Here is a 27,554-nt window from a genome sequence, read left to right as displayed (position 1 = left end):
TCATGATTGGGTATGAAAGGGGCATCCTGGAAAGGCTCAGTGGTTCACAAGCCAGGCTGGAGCGAGATTACGACACATGGGCTCAGGAACACTTTGTAAAACTATAGTCAGTAAACACACTTTAAATAAACATAGGATTCAGTAGTTTTCTCCCAGTTTATTTAACCAATGTATATGAAATTGTAGAATGTTGTTTGATCATTTTGAGTATTTTCTTACCAAACAATAGCATAAACCTATGAAGCTACTAGGATTCCATGTTGTAAAACCATCACATTGCATAAACACTTTTTATAGCCAGTGTATGTAAATCCTATATCACTAATAAATTCATGATACATTCATTCAATCATTAAGGACACATTGAGATGCAATAAACAACATTAAGAAAATGTATTAGGATGCAGGATACAATATTAATCCCTTGCTACAGAGCAACCTCACCACACTTTAAAGTTGCCGAACCAGGATAATCAGAAACTAGAAATATCATAATGATCAGTATAAACCCAGATTTGGATATAGTAGGATACAAGAGGAATATTACAGTGATACCATGGGATATAACAAGAAAAGTACAGCAGGTTTAATATAAACATGCTCCTCAGTACCGTGGCCGTACTCTGAGCCACTACAGCAGCATTACAGTGATATCATGTGAGTAAGAATTGTGTTCAAAGCACAATAAAGTCTGAGTCCGAGGGCGCTGCATGTCCCTGTAAGGGTGTTGTGTGGTTGTTGGTAGGCTGTAAACAGCAACCGTTCGCAGGTTATATCATTTATTCGAGATGACTGCACACTAACACGCCTGCTTTTATAACTCAAGGCTCTGAGTGATGTTGGCGTTCTCCCTGTAGGCAAAGCAGCTGGGGAAGATGCCGATACTTCCTGCACAGTGTCCCTCCAGCCACTCCTCATTAACTACAAGAGAGTGTGGGAGAGAAACGTAACGAGGCAGTGAGAGTCTCTTCTGAACAGGGGATGAAGCAGGCTGAGGACGTTTCAAATCAAAGTGCCTGACAAAGACAAAAGACAAGCCATTCAGGGCCTCACCTTCGCCCAGGATGTCGATGGTGTCTCCTTCGCTGAACTCCAGGTCCTCTGGGCCCTCAGCAGCGTAGTCATACAGCGCCACCATCTGGTAGAGGATGGTACGGTTCGGCAGGGGGTGTTCTGTCTGAAGTATAATGACACAAAGGGAGAGTCTGTTCAAGCGTTGCTCCTACAGGATGGAGGCCAGACTACAGCAGAATAACACCGGGGCGGTGGGGAGAGGGATGAGGGATGTAGCACGAGCTTCACTCAGCCCCCTAACACACACACTCACCCTGCAGCCCCCCACCCCACTCAGCCTGAAACAAGATGCTGTAGATGCTCTGTATTTCATGCTGCTGTGTGCTGGAGACAGAGCGTGGGGTTGTGAGACACTGACGCTAGCCAGTCATGAAGGCTGGCTCGGTGATCGGAGGAGGAGATGAGCTGGAGATGGTGATGCTGTCCAAGTTCATCAGCATCTTGAACATCATCTCCCACCATCTCCACGACATGTCCTCCACCAAGCGGCACATTCCTGCTGGTGGCCATCAAACTTTTTACGTCATGAAGGCTGGAAGCTATAATGCAAACTGTCCTGGTAACATTAACTGTATGCACAGAATATAAACTCAAGGGTGGGAGTAAAGGGAAATGCACTTAATTCAGGAAGCTTGAGGAAGAAAAAACATTGCTCATGGAGCCTTAGGCACAAGGAAGGAGCGAAATGATACTACAAGCCTTTATTTCATTGTATTTAAAGGGTTACGTTTTGATATACATACTCATATAGTATACTGAGTATACTCCTATACTCATTGTTCTTGTGTACATGACCAAGTGCATTGCATTGGGTATTGTGAGTGTGTAATAGTTGTGAGTTTAAATCCTCACCTGGCACCACAGGGTGGCTCTGCCAGCCTCAGCCACCTCCTGCACAGTGTGGCCCGGCTCCACCTCTCCATCCAGAGGTGTCAGCACCCGGGAGCCATGCTGCTTATGCCTGATGAGAGAGGGAGAGGGAGAGAGGGAGAGAGAGAGAGAGGTGCAAATGAGTGGTAGCAGAGGAATTATGGGAAATTGAGGGGATCATGGGAGCAAACACAGGCAGAATAAGAAAAATGACTTCCAAGACGACACAGGTGATTAAACTCTGATATTTGTTATTTGTTGTTGCTGGCTCCCTTTTTATCCAACAGCTTCTAGACAAATGAACTGGTTGTTATCAATCCTTAGATGATATGTCATGTTTCTGTGATGTGTTTTTTCCCATGATGATGCTGTGTCAGTCCTATTCTGCTATTTACTGCTGCTTTCTTGGCCCACTCATGTCTCTGTCGCTGCAGCCTCAGTGTCTCAGAACAGATACTGGACCCGCAGCATGCAGTGGACAAAGAAAAGCATATTTTTAGAAATGAAGCATCACTTGTTGAAATTCAAGGATACAGAAGTGGGTTGGCAGGCCTGTGGTTACCTGAGGCGCAACTGAGACACTGGCTGGCCCAATTTCTGCGCGATTTGTTCCTTCAGTTCATGGTACGGTGTGTCCAGAGGGACAGACAGAGCCACAGTGTATGTGTAGTGGACCTTCACCACCACAGAGCCCGCCTCTGCACCCTGAGCTGTGCCACCGTGCTGGGAAGGAGCAGGAACACATCAACAGATATAGATATAGAGATTTGGAAATATTGATCTGGTTTCTGAATAACATACTAGATACAACAGCATAATTGTTGTCCCACAAGATCAGGATGAAATAGACTAAATGGAAGTGATGTTTTAAATTAACACTTTATTAAGCTGTGTGAATGCTGACTGCCTTTGATAGTGTGTGTGTAGTGTGTATATGTGACAGTCCTTCATCAGTGTTTCAGTACTATGAAACTTCCATCAGGACTCTGCATTACTGTCACTGATGTCACCCTGTACATGTGTTGTACATGGTGATTAAACTAATTGTTAAGGGAGATGAAATGAGTTGTCTCTAGCTGCTTTTGTTCAGCTTGCCATGGTTCACTCATTATGGGCTGGAGGATATGACAAAGCATCATCCTCATCAATTTCCTTAGTAGCCTCGGCAGAGATTTCATGGCAAATGTGGAACAGGAAGTTCACCAGTTACTTCACATATGAATGGATCTTTTCAGGTCACTGTGGCATGCAGAGACACAAAAGAATATTTATATCCAAACTCTGAATACCTCTGCTGCCTCCCCTGAGCGTCATAGTGACTTAATCGGGACACATCAGCATTCCCCCTGCTAAGTTCAACCTTACAAAGCAGTTTCTTCACAAGTCCGCACAGTCCTTCTAAATTTAGATCAGGTAGAAAGAGAATGATAGTGTGTGTGTGTGTGTGTGTGTGTGTGTGTGTGTGTGTGTGTGTGTGTGTGTGTCACAAGCTGGATGTATGAGGAAAAGAACTGCCATGTGATTTCACCTTCCAGCTTGCACAGATGAATGTGGCTTTTCAGAGGAGGATATTACCTGGTGGCTGGCTGTGTTGGCTGTGTACTTGGGAGGCTCTGAGGCTGGCAGCGGTGCGTGGGTGGCTGTAGTGTAGGATGGAGGTGGAGTGTCTGAGGGAAAGCGTACTGCAGGGAAAACACAGTACAGGTACAGTCTGAGCACATGCAGCACACGTCTAATGGAAGGTTAGACAAAGAGATGTACCCTGTGTCTGTTGCACCATGCAAATACAAAGCAAACAAAGCAAAGTGTGATTCTGGAGAAGCTGCAGGTTTCATTTCACCCAGCAGCTTTAACAAGAGCAGTGCTTCAAGGTAAGGTTCACATTTTTTCAAGCCTGTCTTCAAACAATACTCAAAATATGCATTTAAACTGTTAATGCTTGCGATAATCATACCTTCTGTTCATACTGGCCATTAAAAGACCCTTTCCTAAAGCAAATTCAGCGGCAGCAGCAGAGGATAAAACCAGAGTCTGCAAAATTATTTTCCAAAGTTCATTTGAAATGAGTGTCTTCAGCACTCTGAGAAAGACCAACCAAGTGGTTATTCACCACATGTACAGTCCTTTTTGTCCAAAACGTCTCTTTTTGCTTCCCTGGACAGTTTCTTTAGCTAATTACAGATTAAGAAGTTTGGACTTTCGACTGGAAAACTTGGGGGGATACCCATATGATTTGACTCATATTAACTACAGCTACACTTAAATGGAACCCTTTCTGCACAGAACGTGGATTTTGTCCCCATCACTTACACTGAAATGGATTTAGGAAGGGATCTCTTAATGGCCAGCACAGACAGGAGGAGTTATTACAGCAGGTAAAACCTGTTTCAGTGTTTCTGTGGGCCCTGCCCAAGTTAAGAATGTGAACTTATCCCACAGTTTATTGCACCTTAATTCGGCTTTGGCCGTAATATCTGTCTGAATTAACATTGTACTCAGACAGATTAGAAACAAACGTCCAGGTAGCAGACTTATCGCTCTATGTTCTTGTTTAAGACAAGAAGCTGTTTACACGTTTACAATTAGTTCAAAATTCTAATGTGTAATAACTTACTAATACTCCACAGCATTCATATATGTGCACATGTACATATGTTCAATGTGTGTGTTGCATGATGGGTTTTACAACTTCCACCTCACTGTGCACCCTGTGAACCCTGGATCCCTTCATTCCTTCAATGCTTGATTGATATTACCCAGGTGCTGCCTTCACTACACTGACTTCCTGTCAGATGTTAGATTTAATCACTTTTACTTGGCTTCACTGTCAGTGAGCTGCAGATCTCAGGTCCAACAGACCTCTCAGGTGATCAGAACAAGGACTCCTTGTGGTTTCCTGCTCAAAGTTTCACACTTATGGTGACTTTTGTTGTCCTGCCTTCAGGTTATTTATTTTTCTAATTGTGAAGCACTTTCCAATTCTGTTCTTTTTATTTGTACATATTTGGAGGAGGAAATGAAAGTAAACAGTATGATTGTTAACCTAATTATCCATTACAAACTGTGTACTGATGAACTGGCTCAGCTTTCACCCACTGTATTGCAACAACAAAGTTTTTCTGGGAAATGAAGAATTATTAGCAACATCTTAAGTGTGCTGGCTTTCAGGCTCTGTCTCAACTCACTCCCTCTTTCACTCATGCACTATTCTGGCAAAAAATTGAGACTTCATTTTTGAATCTATGTACAGTTTTTAGAGAATAATGTATAATTTCACTATCAGACTTTTGGACACTTAACATAAAATGGGGACAGTAAATACAGTCCACTGGCATGGTATGGCAAAGAAGATATGGTAAAGGTAAATTCAGACACAGTATAGGGACAAGTCCCCTGAAATTGCAGGAGCAGACAAGTCACCTTGCCTCTTGTAGCACCCTTGCCCCATTCATAAATGGGGGTGGGGGGCACCCCAGGGTGCCCAGCATCTATTTTTGGAGCTACTGACCTAGAAGTGTTTTTGTCAGTGCGCAGCAGGTCAGCTGAACATGCAGAAAGGTCAGATTTGTCAACAGTTAGACACACAAGGCAACATAAATGAAGAATAAAGTTTAGTGAAATCAATGAAAAATGGACAAAGATTCAGCTTTTGGATTTAACAGAACTCTGTAACTATTACACAAGTTTTCTGTTTTGCTGTAATTGGTGCTAAATTACAAAGCCTTTCCGGAATGCATCCTAAGAGATTATCAGGAGATTAGAGATCCTTCAGATAAAGCTTTGCCATACCAAATGTAATGGCACTCACAGGTTTGCAGTCTCACATCTCTTTCTTTGTGCCCTTTGGCAACAAAATTGGCAACAAAAAGAATCAGCACTGTTCCTCAAAAAAACTTTCCTTTCCAAATCAAACAATCTAGCAAACAACAACAACTATCTAGTGCCAGACAGAACACATGACAAATATCGCTGTGGCCCTGGAATGATCTGTTATAATGGCGTAGGAGGACCAGGAGGAGTGTGATTGATTTTACCCTGAGGAGGAGCTACAGGGCTGGGCTGCGCCCTTGGCCGAGTGGGTGGCTTGAGTCCTGGTGGGAGAGGGATCCCACTGGGAATTTTCTGTGGAAGAAGACAAGACGGGAAGGTCAGCAATTCATTTTTTTCCTGCATAGAAAAAAACATTGAATTTTTCCCCCAGCAGGAAACCTGTCTTTTGTTGAAAGGAGTCGATTAATCTTGAACCGTTCTGGCTGAAGGGCTTAAACTATAGCAGGAATTTTTATGTGTTTTCCTGAGTCAACAGTTTTGTCGCCTGGTCTCAGGGGTGAAGCAAAGATAAAGCTCATGACAACCTGGAGGTGAATATGCTGCAAACGTTAGAGATGACAGTGGAGTTCAGGAGACAGTGTCATTAACCCTCTGACATCAAACATCCACTTACTTCCACTCAGTGTTGGACAAAGCATTAAGATGCTTTAAGTCAGTAAAAGTACTAATACCACACCCTGAGAATACTCTGCTTCAAGTAAAAGTACTGCATTCAAACCTCATTAAGGAAAAGTATGTATTATAAGAAAAATGTACTGAAAGTATGAAAAGTGGAAGTACTGATTCTGTATTAAAATGCTCCCAGTGTTATCATTCACGATGCTGTTAGATTTATGTTACCGCTGCATTCATCTGTATGTTGCATTTTACTGCTGTAGATGTTTATGGCTGAGCTGATTTTAACTACTTCATATGCAGCTGGGTAGTTTAATCTACAGCATGGCATCATATTCTATAAGATCATGTTTGTGCCGTGGCTGTCTCTAAAAAGTCAACTTTCATGAGCTCCGAAAAAAAGCCTGTTTCAGCTTTGTGACGACGTATTTTCCAGCCAATCCAAGAGGCTTTTCGAAGAGTTTATTTATTTTAAGAAGTAGGAAAATATTCTCAACCACAAAGCAAAGCTTAATCCTTCAGTTTATCACAAAAAATAAGCACATCTGGAGGTGCATGGTTTTCACTGGACAGCAAGGGTATAAGAAATTGTAATGTGAAAAGAAACTAGTAACTAAAGGTGTCAGACAAATGTGGTGGAGTAATACAGTATGTCCCTCTGAGATGTAGTGGAGTAGAAGTATAAAGTTGCATTAAATGGAAATACTCAAGTTAAGAGCCTGGAATGTGTACATGTACAGAACTTGAGTAAATGTACTTCCACCATTGCTTCCATCACAGTTATATTTTTACAGGTTAAATTCACCATTTTCTTAGCTATGTTCACATCATCATGCACTGTCGCTGTCCATAACTCCTGCACTCATGCTGAATGTAGACATGTACAGTATATATGCATATGCTATACATAAACAGCAACCTCATGTGTATCCACTCAACATTTATTGCTTCACACTACTTGCATTGTTTGCAATTTACAGGAACATTTGACCTGTATATAGACATTGTTGAGTATGTTGTTGTTCATCGCTATAGATTTATGCATGTGTAATAGTCCTGTGTTTATTTTACCTGTCTTTGTTTGGCCTTGTTGTCCTTGTTAAGCTGTATGTCTATTTTCATCTCGTTTCTATACCACTGAGTGTAACATTGAGACCAACTAAAAACTCAAATTCCTCGTATGTGTACACACACTAAAGTCAATAGAGCAGATTCTGCTTCTTATTACTACATGGAAAAATACATTACATTCTCCTTTTTGCTTTTGGACGTCTTGACATCTGCAGGCTCAAGCAGGGACACTGGCAGAAGTCCTCTCTGAAAAATAAATACTTGGAATCAAACACTGACTTTAAAAAATACAGTTTTGTCACCAAGACCACCTGAAGAGGAATTGTTACATACAAATTACACATGATAGGTTTCAAATATTAAATATCAGTCCATTTGACTGAATTTGCAATAAATGATTCTCTTGGTTACTTGCCTTCAGCAGAAGCAAATTGTGAACACAACATATGGTCTGGCACCTTGTTTCCTTATACTCCCAGCAGACACAGAACAGTGTCATTAGTTTGGAGTCATGTTTGTGTCACCTGATGAATGTATGTCCGATATTCACTGTTTTCGCTCTGGGTTTGGTCTCTACCATCTCTTGAGGAATAATTTTAAGCTGCTAAACGTTCCACTCTGCTGAATGTAGTGCATGCAATTTAGCATTTACTTTTGAGACAGTCCCTAACTTCAGCTGTTCAGTTTCCTTCCCTCCTTCCCTCCTTCCTCCTTCCCTCTGTGCACAGTGCCAGGCTTCAATATCTGATCCTGATATAAAAAGAACACCTGTGCATTTCATTGCTGAATTAGCATTGAACTTAAACCTCAGAATGCCTCTTTTTAAGCCTGTAACCTATTGTTTATATTCTGGCACATCTGTCCTGCTGCTTTGGCTGCTAGCACTGTTCACACTGGACAGAAAACAATCACCTGAGTCTGATGATTATTGATGAATGAATTGATGTCTATCCTTGATGGACGGTGAAGATTCAGACACTGTAGAGAGTGAGTTCTGCTGGTGTGTAATTGTGTGTTAAATTAGTTTCAGTTATGATGCTCAGTAGGACTGGTGCAATGTTTGTGGTATATTGTGTCAGAAGACAGGTCAGGGGAGAAAGTCTGCACAATATCTGTGCATATCCAAATAGTGTATTCAAATGGATTCACTGGATCATATGAGATCACATGAGCCAAGAATCCACCTTGCCTTGAATTTCTGCACTTGTGGGCAAACCACAGTCGTAGTGTGGATGCTGCTATGGCATCAGTTCTATGATAACTGGAGAGTATTTCTTCACTGAGGGAAGGATTGTCTTCATGGAGATGTTTTGGCTCTTCCCCTGGATGGCTTCGGGTTTGATTTACATCATATGATTAATTGCTCTGATTTGTGGGAGTTAGGCCATGATTGAAGGTGATAGACAGACGGTTCATCCAGTTGGTTGTATTTCTTTGTGCCTGCCCTTGCCCAGTTTCCGAGGACGACTTCCCAGATGCTTCTGTGTCGCAAACCATCTGGTGTATCAGATTAGCGTAGCGTCGAACTTTCCCTAAAAACAGCTGTCTGCTGTGGCTGGAAAGAAGCAGGAGTGAATCTAAACTGTAAAGCTGTAGCCAGACAACTGAACATTGTGCTGAAACTATAAAGCTCCGTAAAGACAGGGGAGGGGGGTGGGCTGCAAATTCAGGTGATAAATCTCTGTAGGTTCATCATTACAAGCAACCTCTTTCATACTGTCACACTCTTTTCACTTTGTTGTTTGAAACATACTTATTTAGAAACTGGTCAATTATAGCTGCTTTAAGTTTTCAGACAAAAATACATTTGAATTAAAATATAACAAAGGGATTTAGCATTTCTCCCTCCATGGTTATGTTTTGGTACAGTGGACATTATGTACATTAAATATGACTGACGTTAATTAATAAAACAAAGCAAATCTAACTGGAAAATTTGGGGGTCGATCAAAATTCTGGCGGAATTTGGATTTCACACAGGCATGGTTTGGTATTTCGCCACTTCTGATTTAACACATCTGTGCAGGCACACACGCTAATAACAATATATCTATTTGATCTGGTTTGTTAAATGGAGAACATACAGATTATCTGCAAGTGTCACTGATCCACTCTCCATTCACGATGGCTTTTTCAGCAGCTTTGGCTCATCCTCCCAAATCAAACTGTCAAATAAAATATAAGGCAGCAAATCTGAATGTATTTCAGCACATTAGAAAGAAAATGCAGTTTTAAACTGAAATCAACGCTCCAACATGTTATTATTATATTATATGTAATCATATCCAAGGTGTTTTAAAGCAGGGCACACACACACACACACACACACACACACACACATTGCAGATTCAGTTTCTCTTTCTCCTCACCTGTCCATCATATATCACAGTCGCCATACCATCCCTGTCCTCCTGGCCAAATAAAAAGACCATGGCCCCTCCTGGCACCGTCAGCTGTCCTGGGCCCCGAGCCATGTATGGGGTCCGCATGCGCATGTATCGAGAATCGCTAAAAAGTAGTGAAAAGATAAACTCACTGTGACAGCATTGTTTTACTATAATGCGCCACGTAATAGTGGTACTACCTTCTCGTCAGCTCAGGTCAATGTTACTTCTATGTGACTGGTGATAGTACTCACTCTGTTCCGTCCACCTTGGGCTCATAGAAACCAGGTTTCTGTGGAGAAGACAGGGTGACAGTGAGCAAAGGGAGGAACTGACGAAGATGTCTCTCTTCATACTGACACGGGTCATTCTTACCTGCAGCCTCAGAGGTTCAAAGCCTCCAAAATCATCATTGGGAATCATGGAGGAAATCACCTGCAAGTAGAGCATCATACATGACTGAATTCTGCACAGCAGAATCCAAATGTAGTTTCATTTTTATGTCAAATATCAGTTAGTGTCTTTATTCAAAGGTTGCATATTTTATTTAATGCACAGTTTATTTAAATGTAATCAAGCAATTTGGGTGCAGTTTCTTAAAGGAAGCAGGGAGTTAAAATGAAAGATGAAGATGTTTTAATCAAGCAATTAATTACTAATCAATGTGGCATTTCTAAAACTGTTGGTTACACATAATAGGGCATGACTGTCTCAAGTCTGAAGTTAACTTTCAATACACAGTGAAATGTGTGAAAGGCTCTGTGTGCATTCCAATGAGTATTCATGTTAAATGATGAGGATCATCAGGTCTCTAACCCTGATCTAACGTACCTTTAGCTGCCTTTAAAAGCTGCTTTCACTTAAGCAATGAGCAAACGCTGAGCTGCTTGACCCAACCTTATATCTGCATCCTATCAGTTCAGGCTAACCTGCCCCCACTGGCTCCACGTGCAGTTTCTCCTGAATCCACCACCAAGTCAGAAAGGAAACATTCTATGTGATTTCTAGGTTTACGTTCATTGGACAGTGACATCAAATCATTAATCTCAACGATGACCCGAGACAGCATTAACCTGTTTGAGGGCCTCGGGGTAAAAGTTTGTGTTTGGGCCCTATTGATACATCCACCATTCTCTATCATGTGGAACAGTACAAGTTTTCTGAGTGAATGAATTGAGTTAATTCATTTAAATAACACTTTTATTAAGAATATACACCATATTTAGAAATAATACTTAAAATTAGATTTTGGTACAGGGTTCATCCACAAGACGGGGCCGATTGTTCAAAAAAAAAAAAAAAACTTGGTTAATATTGTACTTTAGTGGTAAATGACATTCAACCAGTTGACCCTGGGACCTTCGGGGGACTGTAGGAGACCAGGACTCTGCTACCACAGATGGCTGATGGCAGGGCACACTGAGGTGATGGGACTTCTGCACTTTGTTGGTTGATTCACGAGTATCATAAAAGTAACAAGCGTGTGGAGTGAGACATTGGAGTAGCCTCCTACAACACAGCCATGACCCCACATTCACCAACATACCTTTGCTTTGCCCAGGAAGTCTCGCTGCTGCAGCTGCTCCACATCCTGTTTCCTGGGACGAAACACCACACCCTCAGGCACCAGCAGAGGGGCCAGGATCTCCTCCCGCTGTCGTCAGACACAGAGCAAAGTGTTCTTTTTCAATGCCAATGACAATGATTGTGCTTACCGACCTTTCCAAGTGGCTTTTTTTTTAAATGATATAAAATGAACATTTCATTTTCAGCTCTGGTCTTCTGGAGTCAGCTGTGACCTGAACAGTCTGTATTAGTTTTGTGAAAGTTGTTACAACAGTTTTAGTGAGCAGCAGCCACAGCTTCACCTTTTACCACCAAGATCTAGAAAACTGAGACCCAAACTTACCACTTAAAGACATAAGTGGCCCCTTTACTTCATTTGAAGTAATTTCATGTAAAGGGGCCTGTTGGGGGTGGGATTTAAGAAGGTGAGACATCATTCTACAGTTGTTTGAATACATGGACTGGCGGGATGAATCTAGGTGGGGCAAAGTATAAAAGCAGGACCCCTCCCTCTCTACTACCAACCCTACCTGCCCCACTGGAGCAGGTCAGACTGTAGTTGAGTGTAGAGTAACTGTGTGAGTTTCTGTGAAACTGTCGCCTCATGTTGTTGGTATTGAGATGCTGAATGTTAAACTGGCACTGAAGGCACATTCTGTGTTTGAGTCTATGGTTATCTTTGTAGTCATTACTCATCTCGTTGTGTTGTGTTTATTTCATTATGGTGGCCTTATTCATGATATATTGTGTTGAATGTCTGTCCTGCTGCACTATGAACTCACTCAGGACAGTTCCTAACAAAGCTTGTTGTAGTGGAAATAATGTTAACTCAACTCAGCTACACACAGGTCGATCAGATGAGATAATACTGCACACACACCCCGGAGATACACCCTCCAGTTGTGACTGTGGCCTTTGCTGATACGTCTGCTGCATGTACCACCTGCACTCAGTTTAAACGGGTTCACTGCCTTTGCTGCTAAGTCTCATTCCAGGAGCACAGCCAATGATTCACTGTTTTCCAGGAAGGCAAAGTTTCCATTCCATCTTGTCTTTACAGAAGTAAGGACAGAGCAAACTTTCCTCCCACTGGAGAATCATCCTCATCTTTCTACCCCTGTTGACACATCAAGTATGACAATGGCAGACATGCAAACAACACACATACACAACATAAACAGTGCAAGGGTGACTGACTTTGATCTCATGTCCTCTCCAGTCTGTTCTGAAAGTTGTGACACTCACCATTACGGTGTCCAAAGCCACCTCTATGTACCCCCCTCGACCTCCCCCTCTCTCCTGGGAAGCTGACAGCAGGACCTCCCTGGCCTGCCCCCACTGGCCCATCCGACAGTACACAGCTGCTGCATTATATAACACCTAGGGGACACATCACAATCATACACTTCAGTACCACCCCATTAATAATGATCTTTACTGCTGAGTGAAACCCCGCTTACAGAGATTTTACATAACCATTTACCACAATAAACTGACTGAAGTGTTTTCAGGCACTGGAGGATGGAGCGATCAGCAAATGCTTTTCTGCTACAAAGGCTAAAAAGCACCATTAAATCATTGTAACATTTATCAGGGTGATGTGTCTGTGCATTGGATGCTTCTGTCTGAGTTGTGATCTAAATGACCAGAGACCTGTGCAGATTTCACAAGCTTCTCCACCTTGAGGGAAAACATTGTCAGCGAAATGTAGCAGGATGCTACATGGTATGCATGCTGTTAATTTGTTCTAGAATCTGTTCTGTAGAATTGCATCCTGCAGCAAAACAACAGGTGCTTCTGTCACTAGAACGATACGTTTGAACAGCTAAGAGCTAAAGAGAAAGGGAAAGCTTTCATTCTGTTGAGGAACGCTTTCTTTATCAAACAAGTGTCCCGTCATCACTGACTGAGGATGACTGACAGCACTGTCTAATATTTGCTAAAATAATACAAGGTTTGATGTCCAGATGCATTAAAACTGTGTTGTTAGGGGGAACCATAATTATTAAAGGTCCCATAAAAAAGTAATGACATTACTTTGTTAAAATGTGATTACTTCCTTTTAAAATGGGATGTATAGACTGTACACATATTAGCTGTTTGTCAGCTAGCAATGCAGTCACCATGTGGGAGTGTGTTGAATTTCTGCTCAACTTGTCAACTTCTAATTCTGCATCTGCACAAGGCATTATTTCACCTTTGAACCTCATCATTATCATCGTGATGACCATCATCATACATGCTTGTGTGGAATCCGATCAGAATGCTGTTCTAGAAGCAGTTCAGCTCACTGAACAATCAGTGAGACTGACTGCTGATATGATGGCATGACTTCCATCATATCAGCAGTGAATGAAGACTGTGTTTCAAACTGATGGTCACATTAGCCTCTGACCCTTGGTTGTAAGTGTGTAGGCTGCACTAAGCCACAGTTGACCTGCTGGTGACTGACTGCAGGCACTGCAGGTGCATTGTCTGTGGGAAGCTGGAGCACGTCTTATCTGTACTGTGAGAAAAATGTGATATTGTGAAACCTCTTCAGCATGCATCAATGAGGCTTTGTTAGCTCCCAGGTGTATGTGACACATGAACTACACAATAGAGGTGATGACACAGCACAGTTTGCTCCACTTTTATTCCTCAGTACCGAAAGACCTCATGGGACTGGATCTCCTCTTTGTAATGTGCCAGAAGAAGCATGCTGAAGGCTGGTATTTCCCTCTGTGGATGCAGGTGTGAGGTGCAGTGTGTATGTGTGAGGCTGAATGTCAGACCTGCCAGCTGTAGAGTTTGAATCGCAGTCCCAGCTGCCTGTAGTCAATGACCGCGTTTCCTCTCATGTGCTTCTGTGCCCAGATACAGTCTGACAGAGCCTCTTCCCACCTGGAGGGACAAACAAAGAGATGTGCAGTAAGGAATGAAACACTGTTGACATTTTCCAAATCAATATGCACAAAAACAGGGATGTTATGTGTCTGACTTTTTCTTCATCGGGCATAGTAACTTCCTGGAGTTGCCTGGCAACCTCACAGTGATGAAAAGTCTCCAGGAAGTGACTGCGTCCAGCCAAGAAATAGTCCAGAAATAACACACATTTACATTTATATGAGTGGCATGAATTTTCTCATCTAACTCTCACCTAGAAGTCAAAGAAGTATTTTCCAAAATGTCAAACCATTTCTTTATACAGGCACGGTCAACTACAAATCTACCAAGCCTGTAGATGTAAACGTGGGACTGACCCATCACCTAACTGTTTCAACAGGAATTACCTCACATTTAGGGAGCAATAATATCATTATATGTGACACTGGGAGCAAAGCTGCAATTACACTGATAGCACACTGATTTCCCTTTATTTTTACGTCTTATTTTCTGTGACAGCTTCAGAAGTTACGTAGTTTGTCTTTAACGCAGTGCAGACTGTAGTCTGTATTTGGGACAAGGTGCTGCCCCCTACCTGTCAACCTGCATCATCACTGCTGCTCTCTGGAAGAAGCCAACAGCAAGACGTTCATCCTTGGCAATGGTGAGGTCTAAATCCTGGAGATCACAGAGGGGATACAGAGGGATATGTTACAAAATACTTCTTTTTTGTTTACACTGCAAGTATTCAGCAGCAGCGATATCTAGACTGACAGAGACAGCAGATAGAGAATTCTTGCTTCTGGCACTTGGTCTTCTAAGCTTCTTACTTCTCTACTATTTCAGTCCAGATGCTCAGCTGTTGTTTTTGCATTAGAGGTGAAAAAGCCCATTTAAGTCATCTTCCTGATAAACTAAAGAGCTATAACATGTGGCATGTTGGTGTTGTTCTTATGAATGGCTTATAACTAATCTATTAAGTAAAAGGAAATCAACATTTAGCTATAACGTATTAACCCTTATTAGACAATGTACTAACAACTTTATGGGATGTCATTAGTTATATTTAAATAACACAATTGTAACGTACTGACAGGAATTTCAGTGTTCCCCTCTAACCCCCACCTTCATCCCCCAACACACACAACACAGAGACCTTCAGGGCCAGGTCCAGCTGTCCCAGAGCCAGGTGAGCCGAGGCAGCGTTGAACAGGGTGCGAGATGTGGGTTCACTGATCTGCTCGAGTGTGGCCAGAGCCCCCTGCCAGTCCTTGGCATCCAGCGCCTGCACCGCCTTGTCCCACAACTGCAGTAACTCAGTGTAAAGCATTCTGGACAGCCGAGACAGGAGGAGAGCAAAATAAAGGGTAACAGACAGAAATGCACAACAGAGGAAGTTGTTCTTTGCTTTTGCTTTTTTCAGAGTTGTTCTAAATTGGAGGAGATGAAATGATTTTCATGTCTGGACCTGTATTTATGAAAGTGCTAACTTTTCTTCTTTTCTTCTTTTTACAGATTAAACTAAAAAATCCTTCAGATTTGCTCCAACTCACAAACTCAGAATAAAAACTGTTTATTGAATATCTCATGACTTAAAATGCTCTTGAAATGAAAGGAGCTCCAAAAGTCTCTGAAGACTACGACTCTGCTCTGAGCAGATCCTGGAGAAATGTTATACAGAAACAGAGGTGAGCACACAGGAATCTGAGAAATGCTTTACAGCACAACGTATCACTGGTAAAGAACAGTTGAAGAAATATTCAACATTCTGATTCAGTTTTAGCCTTGCATTTGCATTTGATTTGAACATTTGGGTGGATGTTACACCACTTTTTTAGACAGGGTGCAAAAAACAACAATAAAGCTGCACTGAATTCATTTGCATTCACCTTGTGTGTATCTTCATTATGTGCACTTAAATTCTCCTTTTTACTGCATCTTTTCTTATATTCTGGTGAACCTCCTCCTGCCAGCAGCGGAATTTGTTTTCCCACTCCTATTTAGTTTTCTTTCTATAACCAGTAATTTCTTATCATTTCATCCTTATCTATATATCATATGTAATACATAGATTAGATAAGTTTGTAACTGGATAAAGAAATATGATGGATTTCAAACAAATAAAATTCACTTTGAAAAAATGTTAGTTCCATATGATTTTGCATACGCATTTGCATTCTGTAGAATAAATGAAATCCATTCGTTAATAAATATTTAGTGTGAATAGGTTGTTTTATGTATGGATTACTGAGTTTGTCTGGAAATCCTATTAAATGTATTAGGTACTAAAAGAGGCTGATAGACACATTGTAGAGAAAAATAAATGTTACTTATACATGTATGTACATAACCTTGCCCCAGCTTCCCAGAATTAAAAAAAAAAATCTCCTGTACAGGTAAGAGTATGAATATCAAATGTAAAAGTGCAAATTTTTCAGACTAGCCCCTGGTGTTATTTCATTATATTTAAGCACATTAATGGATTAATATTACTCATGAATTACCTAGTGAACAACATTTTAAAATTACAGCTGGTGGAGGTTATCTAAAACTTCTGAACTTTATTAGTGTGTCATTTTTTAAACATTTAATCTGTAAAGAAACTAGCAGCCACTGCTGTAGTGGATGTAGTGGAATAAAAACTTCAATATTCCCTCTGAAACGTAGTACAGTAGTTATATAACACAAAATGAAAAATACTCTAGTGAAGTACAAGTACCACAAAACAGTAGTTAAGTACAGCATTTAAGTAAATGTAATTAGTTACTCTCTGCCACTGCACAGAAAAAATGAAGTGACAGAAAAGTTGACCTCAATATTCACTGCAGTAGACAAGATGCATATAGCTCAATATTAAAATGAGGTAAGTAAACAAGGAAAATAAGGCTATAAATTTAGTGCTAATTCAAATTAAACAGTTTGACAAAGGTGAGAAATCTGTCAGTGAAACGAGATAAGAGATGGATGAGAGGAAGAGGTGGAGGGATGAAGGGCGCTACAGTGAAGGATATATTGGTTGGATCAAAGACAAATAAACAAATTCTTCCACGAAACTTTACCTGTTAATTATTTCAAATAAATGACTAAGTAAAAAAACAAAAGAAAAACACAATTAAAATGACAAAGAGAAACCTACAGAAGTACTGCACTGATGTTAATCAGTAACGTTCTGCACAATATTTCTGGGATACTTCCTTGTACCTTACCCAGTGCCTGTCTGCACATGTTGTTCAGGTCAGTTGAAACTGAACAGCTGATCAGAGAAGCTTGATAAATCCTCTACGTTCAGACTGCTTACCTTTCGCTCCTGAATGAGAGGCTGGTGGGAGTTCAGTCAGTGTCCGGCTCTGCCTCGGTGCCTGCCGTCTTCCACACTGTGCCGACAGGGAAGTGAGAGCGAGTGAAACCAGCCCCCTCAGGAGTCTCCACCCTGCTGCTACAAGGAAGTCCTCCATCCACATTCCCCACACAGGACCCACACCAGCTCTGGAATTCACCTGTAACTGTGGCACGTACTCATAACATACACAACATATGTGAGTCACACAAGATTTGATTAAACCTGTTTGGTCTGATGGCACAATGACGATAGATTTTGTTCAAACAGGTTTTAAGCATTAAATTCTTACTGCAGATAATTTGCTTGGGGATTTACTGCAATCATCACATCAGGTGAACTGAAAAATGTAGCAACGACATTTTGCAAATGCTCCAAATTTCTGGCACTCTGCCTTCCTCCACCTGTCCCACCTACATGACTTTAGGGACAGGTGGAAATTTGAAAAGAACAAAAATCAAACTTTTATCTCAGAAATTTGACCTGTATTGCAGAACCTCTTTGACAGTGAAATCCTGTATTATGTGTCAGTTCAAATAGTGGTTACCTTTCCTGTACCAGGTCTACTTATACTGAGTCATCATGTTACTCAAAACCAGGCCAGGGCTGAGTAAACGTATTCATTGCATCTTCATATGGGCTTCCTTATGTTTACACATTGTAGGAGCTGTAGTCCCTCTTGGGTTTGCATGATAGAATTACTGGGAAGTTTTGAATGAGATCTTTTCACAGTGACCTTTGAGCTCACTTTACAAGGAATGTTTCAGAGAAGGAAGTCCAGAGAAAAATGACTCTGTTTTCCAGAAGTCACAGTTTTCCAAACTTAAAGTGGCACAGCTGGTTAGGCATACAAATGGCCACAATGTTTAGAAACAAGAAAAATGATTTGATGTTTTTAAATGTGAGGCCTACTGGCTCAACCTGCTGCACAGGTTGGGTTTTGTTCTACTGCAGCCACAGTGTGGCCCCACCCCACCAAAGAAACTCCACACATGAATGTGGCACAGGCAGACTACCAGTGGTGGGAAAAGGATTCAGATTCTTTATTCAGGTAGAAGTAGCAGTAGCATACTCCTGTGCAGGCAAAGCCCTGCATTCATAAATGTAAAATGCAGTATCACCACCAATTTAATGATCAAAATATCGATCATGCTCAATAGAATCGGTCAGTGTTGTACAGTACAATATTAGTTGACTGATTTTTAATACTTGATGGATTTCCAAATATGTTTTTTATAATTGAATATTCATTCAACTATGTTTGATAAACATTGGGTGAATGTATTGTGTATTTCAAATGTTTTTTTATGTAGAATACTGATATGTCATTAAATATTATCAAAATATTATGTGAAGTAAGTAGGATTATGATTATTATGTACTACTATTATGCACCATAAATTAGATCCAGTTTCCATTCCTATTTTTCTTATCCCCCTCTCTATCTTCCATTTCTATCTTAAAACAAAAGGAGTTCAAAGTGCTTTACCGTAACAAGCAAAATAAAAAAGACAAAAAAGTGCAAGACATGCATGTATACACACATAAATACACACAAACATATACACGTGCAGATTGTACCAAGTAATTCAAAGAGGTTTACATGGAAACACAGCAGCGAAAAGTGCTTGTAAGCAAAGACATCCATGCACAGCTAAACATAAAGAAACTTAAAGAAAGCACACATGCAATTGTACATACAATGCGTTCATTTAAGAAAATACTTGACCGATGCGCTTTCAAAGAAAACAATGTTGGAGCAAGACGGTACGCAGACTGTTCCATTTCTTAGGTGCAGCAATGTTGAGTGCCATCCCACCAGACTTAGAAAACATCCCAGGCACAAACAACATCAAAACCACAAAGATTTGATACTGTAAAGGTATCTGTGAGAATCTATCATTCTCAGTAAATGGTATTGTGAGTATTTTGTATTGTCACGTTTAGTTTTTTAAATTAATCTTAACATTCGGGTCGCTTTCCTCTTTTTCTTACGAGACGCACTTAAACGCAGCATAGAGCACAACATAAGTCATGTGACACGTGCGATATGCGCAGGCGCGTTGGAGAGTCAGCCTGTACAGTAGTTTTTGTAACGCTATTCCTGAAACATGAGTAAGATATTAGCCTTTTTGACGGTAACAGTTGCCTTGTTTTTTGTTGAGGTGCTGCACGGGCTGCCATACAGTTATTTTCAGGTAATGTTGTCGTTTCCAGTATTTTTTATTGCTCTGAAGCCTCAATTCCGCTCTGGAGAAAACTCAGTTCAAACGTGTAGTGCGCTAACATTTACCTCGGTCAATGTACACACCTGACAGAAAAATTGTAACAATAACATGATCTCATAATCCGCATGCAAGTGACCAAGGAAGTAACAGAGAGTTTGCCGCATGTTGAAGTGGGAGCCAGGATGAACCACATGCGAAAGTTTCTGTATTAGTATTTCATTATGTATTAGTAGTATAAATACTGTTAAATGGTGTGTCAGATGTAAGCCGAATAGAAGAATACAGATTCAGTTTTAACTACAGGTCTTAAAATACATCGTATCTTTGTATATTTGGCTTGTAAACAAGGCATTAATATATTTCCAGATTCTTGAATAGAGTTTGGTTTGGCATGGCTTAAGGAACGTCCCCTTAACTACTAGTAAAAAACTCAAGGAAGACAGCAATGTTAAATAAAATTCCTCTCTTATTCTCCCTTTAAAGCTCTGGCGTGTTAAGTGTTCCAGCTTATTAAGAGCTTTATGAATAACCGAATAATTCAGTAAAATAGACATTTCTTTTTTAGTCAGGAAAACGTCATGGATCCAACAGAGAGCCCCAGTTCACAGAGAAGTATTTCAGTCAGACTCTGGACCACTTCAACTTCAACAGCATGGGGAACGGGACATTCAGCCAGCGTTATCTGATCACAGGTGAAACCAATTCCCATTATAGATTTAACAAATATATGAGCAAACTACTTATTGTGTTCTGTTTTTCTTCTATGTCAGATAAGTACTGGGAGAAAGGACACGGCCCCATCTTTTTCTACACCGGCAATGAGGGAAACATCTTCGAGTTTGCACTCAATTCTGGATTCATCACAGAGTTGGCTGCTCAGCAGGGAGCCTTGGTCATATTTGCTGAACATGTAAGCCAGCACTGGTGCGACTCTCGAAACAGCACAGCCAAATGCAGAAAGCGTCATCATTTTTAACTAAATGATCAAACAGTTGTGACTGAGTTTGCAGATCATGTGACAACGGAAAATGGGAAATGGATGTTGAAGTTTGACTCATACCATCAGCTGATTTTCACTCCACACAACCCTGTCTTTTTACAAGGCAGTTTGGTTACAACCACCATTACAAGATCTAGTCGGCTGATATGACCGTTGGAATCTCTGTTCCTTTCTTAAACTTAAAATAGTGGCCTGAGAATTTATTTTAATATTCTTATATATCTTACAACATGTATAAAAATGAGATACATAACAACAAAACAGACAAAAGCATACATGAAAAGAAAAAAGAGTTTGATTGGAGGCTTGGTGTGAATGAAATTAGGCGTAATTGTTGAATTTAAATGAACATGCATTTAACACTGTTTGCTCAGGTTGATCTGCACTCTGTCTACAGTGCACTAATTTAAATTAAATATCAACTAAATAATGTCCAATGCCGTTAAAATATTTGAAAATCCAAAAATGTGAATTGTCTCTGAGGAGGCTGCAGACATTTTTTGTTTAATCGGCCTTGTGAGTGCAGACATCAGCCAATGGCAATTATGTCACAATGCCACATATCAGCCCCTCATCCGCTAAGACAAAGTTCTTCTATGGCTGCTTCAGACAACATTTAACTTCTGAGACGTCTGATTTCTTTTGTTAAATTAGAAAAAGTCTTTGCAGAAAAGCATGTTTTTCTTGTGTAAATTTAATGGGAAATGTCTAATGATACTCAGCCCAACGTCCAAGTGATAAAGCTGGTGCTATTCTGTGTTCTTCTTCTCATCAGTAAATCCCATGAAAAGACCAGAACCAGCAATGTGCTACTGTGTCTCAGTACTTTGTGATTCCTTCACTCAGTCTGTGGCTCTCAGTCGCAAGTTCAGTGATTCCTATAAATATGGAAATCTTTTAAAACATAGTGCCATACAGTGCCCTCGTGAGTATTTTTGGCAGAAGGATGTTGTATGTGGGACTGAGTCAAAAAAACCCTCCACTGTGTTTCAATGAAGCTCTACGGTACAGAGGGATGAGGGACATCAGGCTGTGAAACACACACAGTGCTTACAGAGATGATACATTCGTTGTTGGCTTTGACTCAGCACATGGGATTTGTTGACCACAAGAAAAATATAGACCGTCACGAGGCTTGTCCCTGTGTTGCATGTCCTCTCTAAGATAAGTACAAACATACATTTACGGGATTTTGGCTGTTTGTCTTAAATCATTGAAAAGATTTGAAATCTAAAAAATGTGCAGGTGCTTTGCAGTAGGGCTGAATGGTATGCAAAAGAAATCATATTGTGATTTGACAGATGTTGTGAGAAACAATCTAAAAATGGTGATGTGCTTCTTGCTGGGTCTGTAAACAAGCATTTGGATGTTGCACTTGGCCATAATTATGATTCAGATGAACTGTTCAGCCCTATTTACCAGTTTATGTGTCGTGAAGCCAGAATGTAGTTTTAGTGCCCTATCAGAGTAAAATAGTCCAGAAGACAACAGAAGAATGCGTGATGTCCTTCACTGGAGCTGGGATGTAGTGCCGCTTTGACACTGCCTGTGTTTGTTTTGTATATCTTGTCAAGCTTGAACACCTTCGTCCTCCTCTCCCTCTTCCAGAGGTACTACGGCAAATCTCTACCGTTTGGCAAAGACTCCTTCAACATCCCTCAGATCAGCCTGCTGACAGTGGAGCAGGCCCTCGCCGACTACGCTGTCATGATCACTGAGCTGAAACAGCAGCTGGCAGCTACAGGATGTCCTGTCATCGTGTTTGGTGGCAGGTACGATCTGCTCCACCAGCACTCGGCTGTCTTGTTGCTGAGCTCCTCAGAAGTTTTTATTTCTAAATAAGTGATCAGTCAGACACTGGTTGTTCACTTGAAGCTTGAACATGTGACTTTCTTTTTGTGTGGCCTCGAAAAAAAATATTCTCTTCATACGTGATAAAATAACTCGAGTTGATTTTACTGGGTGGGTTTTAAATCTCCTACTACTTTACCATCAGATTTTACTCATAAACCAAAAGAAGTCATTCTAATAAGCAACTTTACACTTTCCCTGTGATACTTTGACTCCAGCCGAATCAGTTGAACCTGCTGATTTCTCATTATTAAACTTTACAGTCATTTTGAGTTATTATTATTATGAGTTTTATTTGGTTTTGTTTTTTTGATAACTTTTTGAATAGATGAAAATGACCATTTAACACATATTGGCACATAAAAGTAGCATATACAAATAAAATAATGGTAACGATAATAGTTTATTTGTATAGCATAGATATAGATATTTTTCACAGAATTGCAGCTCAAAGTGCTTTACAACAAAGAAATATTGCAAGTGTGTAAAAAAGGACATAGAATTATTAGAAAAACAGGGTTAGAAAATTAATGTAAAATAAAATGGAGAATGAAACCCACTTGACAATGATAAATAAGATAAAAAATAGTGATGAAATAGAAGCATCCAAGGTCTGCACACTTTTCTTATTTCTTTACTACAGGGGGGGTTCAGCAATTTGAGATAGGTGAGGAATCAAAAAGTATTTCACCTTGTGTGACACTCCTAACAGAGTGATGCAGCTGTTTGATTAAACATTGTGTTTCTGATTAAATGTTTATTTTAATTTCTCTGCCAAAGAAGGGGAAGCGTTTCAGATAGCTGTACCTAATAAACTGGCAACTTGCATGAATTTGGCCTGGACCCCTAAATGTGACCACGCATGATAGAGCCCTTTGGAGGAACTGGACAATTAAACCATTATCAACAGTTACCAGTGAATTTTCCATCAATCAACAATTTTTTTATCAACTTATCATTTCAACTCTGGTTTCTAAAAATAGCCTTCATCATCTGTAGATTTTTCACTCATCATAGTGTAACAGGCCAAACTTGAAACTGCTGCTATTCTGATTCTCAATGTAATATAATCCTATAAACACGTCCAGGTTGAAGTGCGGTGCAGTGTCGCATTTCAGAAGATGATCTGAGCCTTTTTGTACTCATGCTTTCATTCCTATGAAGTATTGAAGGATTCAACGACAAGTTTCTCTAATCTCTCAGATATTGGATTCACCCAGTTTATTCCCCAGTTCATTTTAAGACACACATGGCACGAGACTTCTTCTGAAATAAAAGATACAAATTGTTCCTAATTGGTCATGCTGGAGTATTTCCTGTTTGTCTCATCTCCTCCTGCAGTTATGGTGGGATGCTGTCGGTCTATATGAGACTCAAGTATCCGAACATCGTGGCTGGAGCTCTGGCTGCCAGCGCTCCCATACTGTCCACTGCTGGGCTGGGAGACTCCAGGCAGTTTTTCAGAGATGTTACAGCTGTAAGTGCATGGACGGTCGTCTTTTTGTGCGCACCCACCTCGTGATTCAGACACGTGTAATTAATTTCCCTAAACCTAAAAGAGGTTCCAGAATACCTGAATTTGTGCCAACTGTTATTTTCCAAGTATTGTTTCAGCCCGAACCAGTCAGAGCTTTTTGGAAACACTTTATTTAATCAGTTTAGCTAATAATTTGTGAATTTACACACACACACACACGTGCAGATTGGATAATGATCTTTGCTTCTCTTTCACAGGATTTTGAGAATGTTGCCCCTGAATGCAGAGACGCTGTGAGAGGAGCTTTCCATCAGCTGAAACAATTAGCTGAACACCAAGGTAAATCTGTGACAGTGGTCCCTCTAGGGAGAAGATAGCCTCAATTTTCTGTACATGAATGACAAAAATGAATAAAAAGAAATATTGAACTATATTATGTTGCTAAAGCAGCAATGACACAAAAAACTTCTCCTAACTTTGGAGGTGTTGCTCACTTTAGGTCTGGAAGGAACATAATCAAACGTTATCATGGAGATGTAGTAACTCTGAATAAGGAATGTAAGACCACTACTGTTGCTGTTACCAGATTATAGTCGCATCCAGTCTGAGTTCTCCCTGTGTAAGCCTCCATCATCTGCAAAGGACATCCACCAGCTGAATGGCCTGCTGAGGAACGCCTTCACTCTGATGGCCATGCTGGATTACCCCTACAGCACTCACTTCATGGGCAACATGCCTGCCAATCCTGTCAAGGTACACACAGCCTTTTTAACGTCTGCGGATCAGTAGTTTAAAATGCCATCCATGACTGAGCAACATCACACAGACTGAAACTATTCTGAAAACAGAACAGAAACTTATCCATCCTGTACTTTTCACGTCCGTCTGCTCCATGTGGTGTAATATGCAAAGAAAAGAAGCCGTTTGAACAACAGCTGTGGACCTTCAATAAGGCTGCACATTTTCAGATACATCACTTAAAACTATTGGAGCCCAGCCTATTAATCGCCCAGATGTATATCAGTATATACTGTATTGATTTTGGTGAGCTTATTGCAGATATAGGAGGGTTGGTGAAGTATTTGTGCTGGTCCATAAGTAACAAGAAATGCTAGAACAGAAAGATGTTTTTGGAGAAACAGCACTCACAGTCACAGCAAAAGCCAAATGTAAGGAGTCCACACTGAAAGGTATTGTTGTCTTTGTTGTCTTGAAACACTTAATTATGGTTCTGTGAGTGTGTCTTAACAGTTGCTGATTCTTATTATGAAAAAACAATAAAAATCTAGACTGATGAGTCAGGCTTTAGTAGATCTTAGTCTTAAGAGTTATTGTTATGATCCATGATGGAGAAAATGCACATACTGATACATTTAATTCAGCCAGGAGAGATGGAGTTTACTTACACATTTTAAAAACAGGGCAAATGGAAATGAAATATATGAATGACAACAAGTCAGCAGGGTATGCAAAAGAAAAACAGTGAGGACATACATAGAAATTAAACTGAAATATCTGTAACATGCATAAAAATTATGAATAATAAATAATAGAAATGAATAATAAATGAGTTTATATCATGACACGAGTCAGATGAGATGTGTTCCACATGTGTTTTGATGAGACATGTATAACATGACTTTGTTTTTCAGGTGGCCTGTGAAACCATGCTGAGTGGATCTGACCTGCTCGTGAACCTCAGGAACACTGCAGGTAAAGGACCTGAACACTGTATCTGCTCAAAGCAGCTTAGAATTTGTTTTCCATGTTCTTTTTAATGGATAGCGGGTAAGTGACATCCAAAATCATGTTGGTGATCAGTTGGCGATCAGATGTAGTTCACGTGAGCAGACACTAGAGGGCAGTGGCCAGCTGCACATGCCTTAGTTAACAACATGCTTATTTTCTTACTGAGTTTACAATCGTGTATACAATTGTTAAAAGGTATAAGCTGGTGTGTGTATGTCTGTGAGTACTTGCTGGGAGAGAATCCACAATCTCTATGACTCAAATGGGAACAAGGCTTTTATTTTGCTTTAAAAACTTAATACTGTACAGTTTCAGTGCTTCACTGTCACAACTTCCAGATCCAGAAACTTCACTAATGTTACACAATCCTATCCTGCAGGCATTGTGTACAACGCTACTGGGCTGCTGACCTGTTTTGACCTGTACAATCTGTATTTGGAGTGTGCTGATCCCACCGGCTGTGGACTGGGCTTCGACAGCCTGGCCTGGGACTACCAGGTATTCTAACAACCACCAACACACAGCGCTGCATTCAGTATTTGTATATAATCTGATCAAAATGTCAGTATAAAATCATTTCAGGTTGGTGTCAGCCTACTCTTTGTGAACAGTTCTGGTGGAAGGGGTGGTAACCAAAGTGACTGAGATGGATGCGCTCAAAGCTGATTATAATGTAAAATGTTAGATATTTTAATATTACCAGTACCAGTGTGCATTTATACAAGCAGACATGTACTGGATATGTACATTTTACACTGTATACACATTATGCTGTCCATGGTGTGAGAAGGCCACACAGGGGAAACTGGAGAACCACCTCACACCTCATTAGTTTCAGTCTGACTTGATGAGGGCGTTCCTGTATGAATGAGATTGATCTATAAAGACGTTTGTAATGGAAGGGAAGACTGTTTATCATACTAACACTGCCCCTGCCTCTGTTGTGGCTGCAGGCGTGCACAGAGATTGATCTGTGCTACGAGAGCAACAACGTGACAGACATGTTTCCTCCCATGGCCTTCACTGAGAGGGACCGAGAACTTTACTGCTCCGAGCGCTGGGCTGTGGTTCCTCGACCAGACTGGCTCAAAACCCAGTTCTGGGGTGACGGTGAGCACTGAATACTGATAGACACACCAGAAGTTCCTTCCTGGTGAATGTAGTTGGAAAGGGAGAGCAGACAAGTATCAGCGAGGCTGCCATCTGTGGTGTCATCTCGGACCTGTTTCTGGATCAACTGGACCGGTGTTGCTCAGTAGACCATGATGATTTAGGGCATATTCTTACAGTTGAGGTAACTGGATGAGTCTGCACTAAGTGTCAGTTCAGTGTACTGCCTGATGGCATATATCAGATGCGGCTCCAGACCACAGGTGTAGGGACTGGGACAGACCCTGACTTTTGGGGAAGTCTGGTGGCTGTACTATTAGTATGTACTTTATAGTTTGCACATATTTTCAGCATTAAATTCCCCCCCAGTCAAAAAAGCATTTTGCTTGTTGTTACTTCATTTGGATATTTGAGCTTTCCTCAGTATTCATCTGCTGAAGGGTAAAAGTTCTCTGTGCTCACCTTAAATCTCAGTATAACATGTGAATGTACAACCAGGTTTTTAGACATTACAACTAGTCTGGAG

At 40.7% G+C, this 27,554-nt stretch overlaps 2 protein-coding genes across 2 annotated transcripts in view; one reads left to right on the top strand and one right to left on the bottom strand.

The window, feature by feature from the left end:
• noxa1 (NADPH oxidase activator 1) lies at window positions 1–17,710 on the bottom strand. The gene is made up of 16 exons (XM_041937150.1): window positions 17,575–17,710; window positions 15,433–15,607; window positions 14,872–14,954; window positions 14,186–14,294; window positions 12,657–12,791; window positions 11,392–11,499; window positions 10,221–10,280; window positions 10,100–10,137; window positions 9,831–9,969; window positions 7,639–7,707; window positions 5,979–6,066; window positions 3,520–3,626; window positions 2,507–2,667; window positions 1,927–2,035; window positions 1,054–1,177; window positions 1–921 (listed from the first exon to the last, which is right to left on the bottom strand). Exons 2-16 carry the CDS (start codon window positions 15,604–15,606, stop codon window positions 815–817), a joined length of 1,611 nt encoding a protein of 536 aa, XP_041793084.1. The 5' UTR covers window position 15,607; window positions 17,575–17,710; the 3' UTR covers window positions 1–814.
• Window positions 17,711–19,672: 1,962 nt separating this feature from the next.
• Window positions 19,673–27,554, top strand: part of dpp7 (dipeptidyl-peptidase 7) — a 10,220-nt gene continuing 2,338 nt past the window's right edge. Inside the window, exons 1-10 of the mRNA XM_041936399.1 lie at window positions 19,673–19,811; window positions 20,407–20,533; window positions 20,612–20,751; window positions 22,450–22,613; window positions 24,034–24,169; window positions 24,427–24,508; window positions 24,756–24,922; window positions 25,822–25,882; window positions 26,298–26,416; window positions 26,872–27,028. Of these exons, the coding sequence (XP_041792333.1) occupies window positions 19,725–19,811; window positions 20,407–20,533; window positions 20,612–20,751; window positions 22,450–22,613; window positions 24,034–24,169; window positions 24,427–24,508; window positions 24,756–24,922; window positions 25,822–25,882; window positions 26,298–26,416; window positions 26,872–27,028 (1,240 nt within the window). The 5' untranslated portion in view covers window positions 19,673–19,724. The remainder of the gene's footprint in view (window positions 19,812–20,406; window positions 20,534–20,611; window positions 20,752–22,449; window positions 22,614–24,033; window positions 24,170–24,426; window positions 24,509–24,755; window positions 24,923–25,821; window positions 25,883–26,297; window positions 26,417–26,871; window positions 27,029–27,554) is intronic.

Source organism: Chelmon rostratus, chromosome 5 (genome assembly GCF_017976325.1).
Source record: "Chelmon rostratus isolate fCheRos1 chromosome 5, fCheRos1.pri, whole genome shotgun sequence".
Classification (NCBI taxonomy): Eukaryota; Metazoa; Chordata; class Actinopteri; order Chaetodontiformes; family Chaetodontidae; genus Chelmon; species Chelmon rostratus.
The sequence above is the reverse complement of the archived record's forward strand: the minus strand, read 5'-3'. Positions and strand labels throughout refer to the sequence as shown.

Bases quoted from the DNA above. Each gene is read 5' to 3' on its own strand.
- noxa1 (XM_041937150.1), bottom strand. From the start codon at position 15,606: ATGCTTTACACTGAGTTACTGCAGTTGTGGGACAAGGCGGTGCAGGCG. The intron at 12,792-14,185 runs GTCTGACATTCA...TGTGTCCCCTAG, and splicing joins TCAAACTCTACAGCTGGCAG to GTGTTATATAATGCAGCAGC. The intron at 2,668-3,519 runs GTAATATCCTCC...GCTCCTTCCCAG, and splicing joins CCAACACAGCCAGCCACCAG to CACGGTGGCACAGCTCAGGG.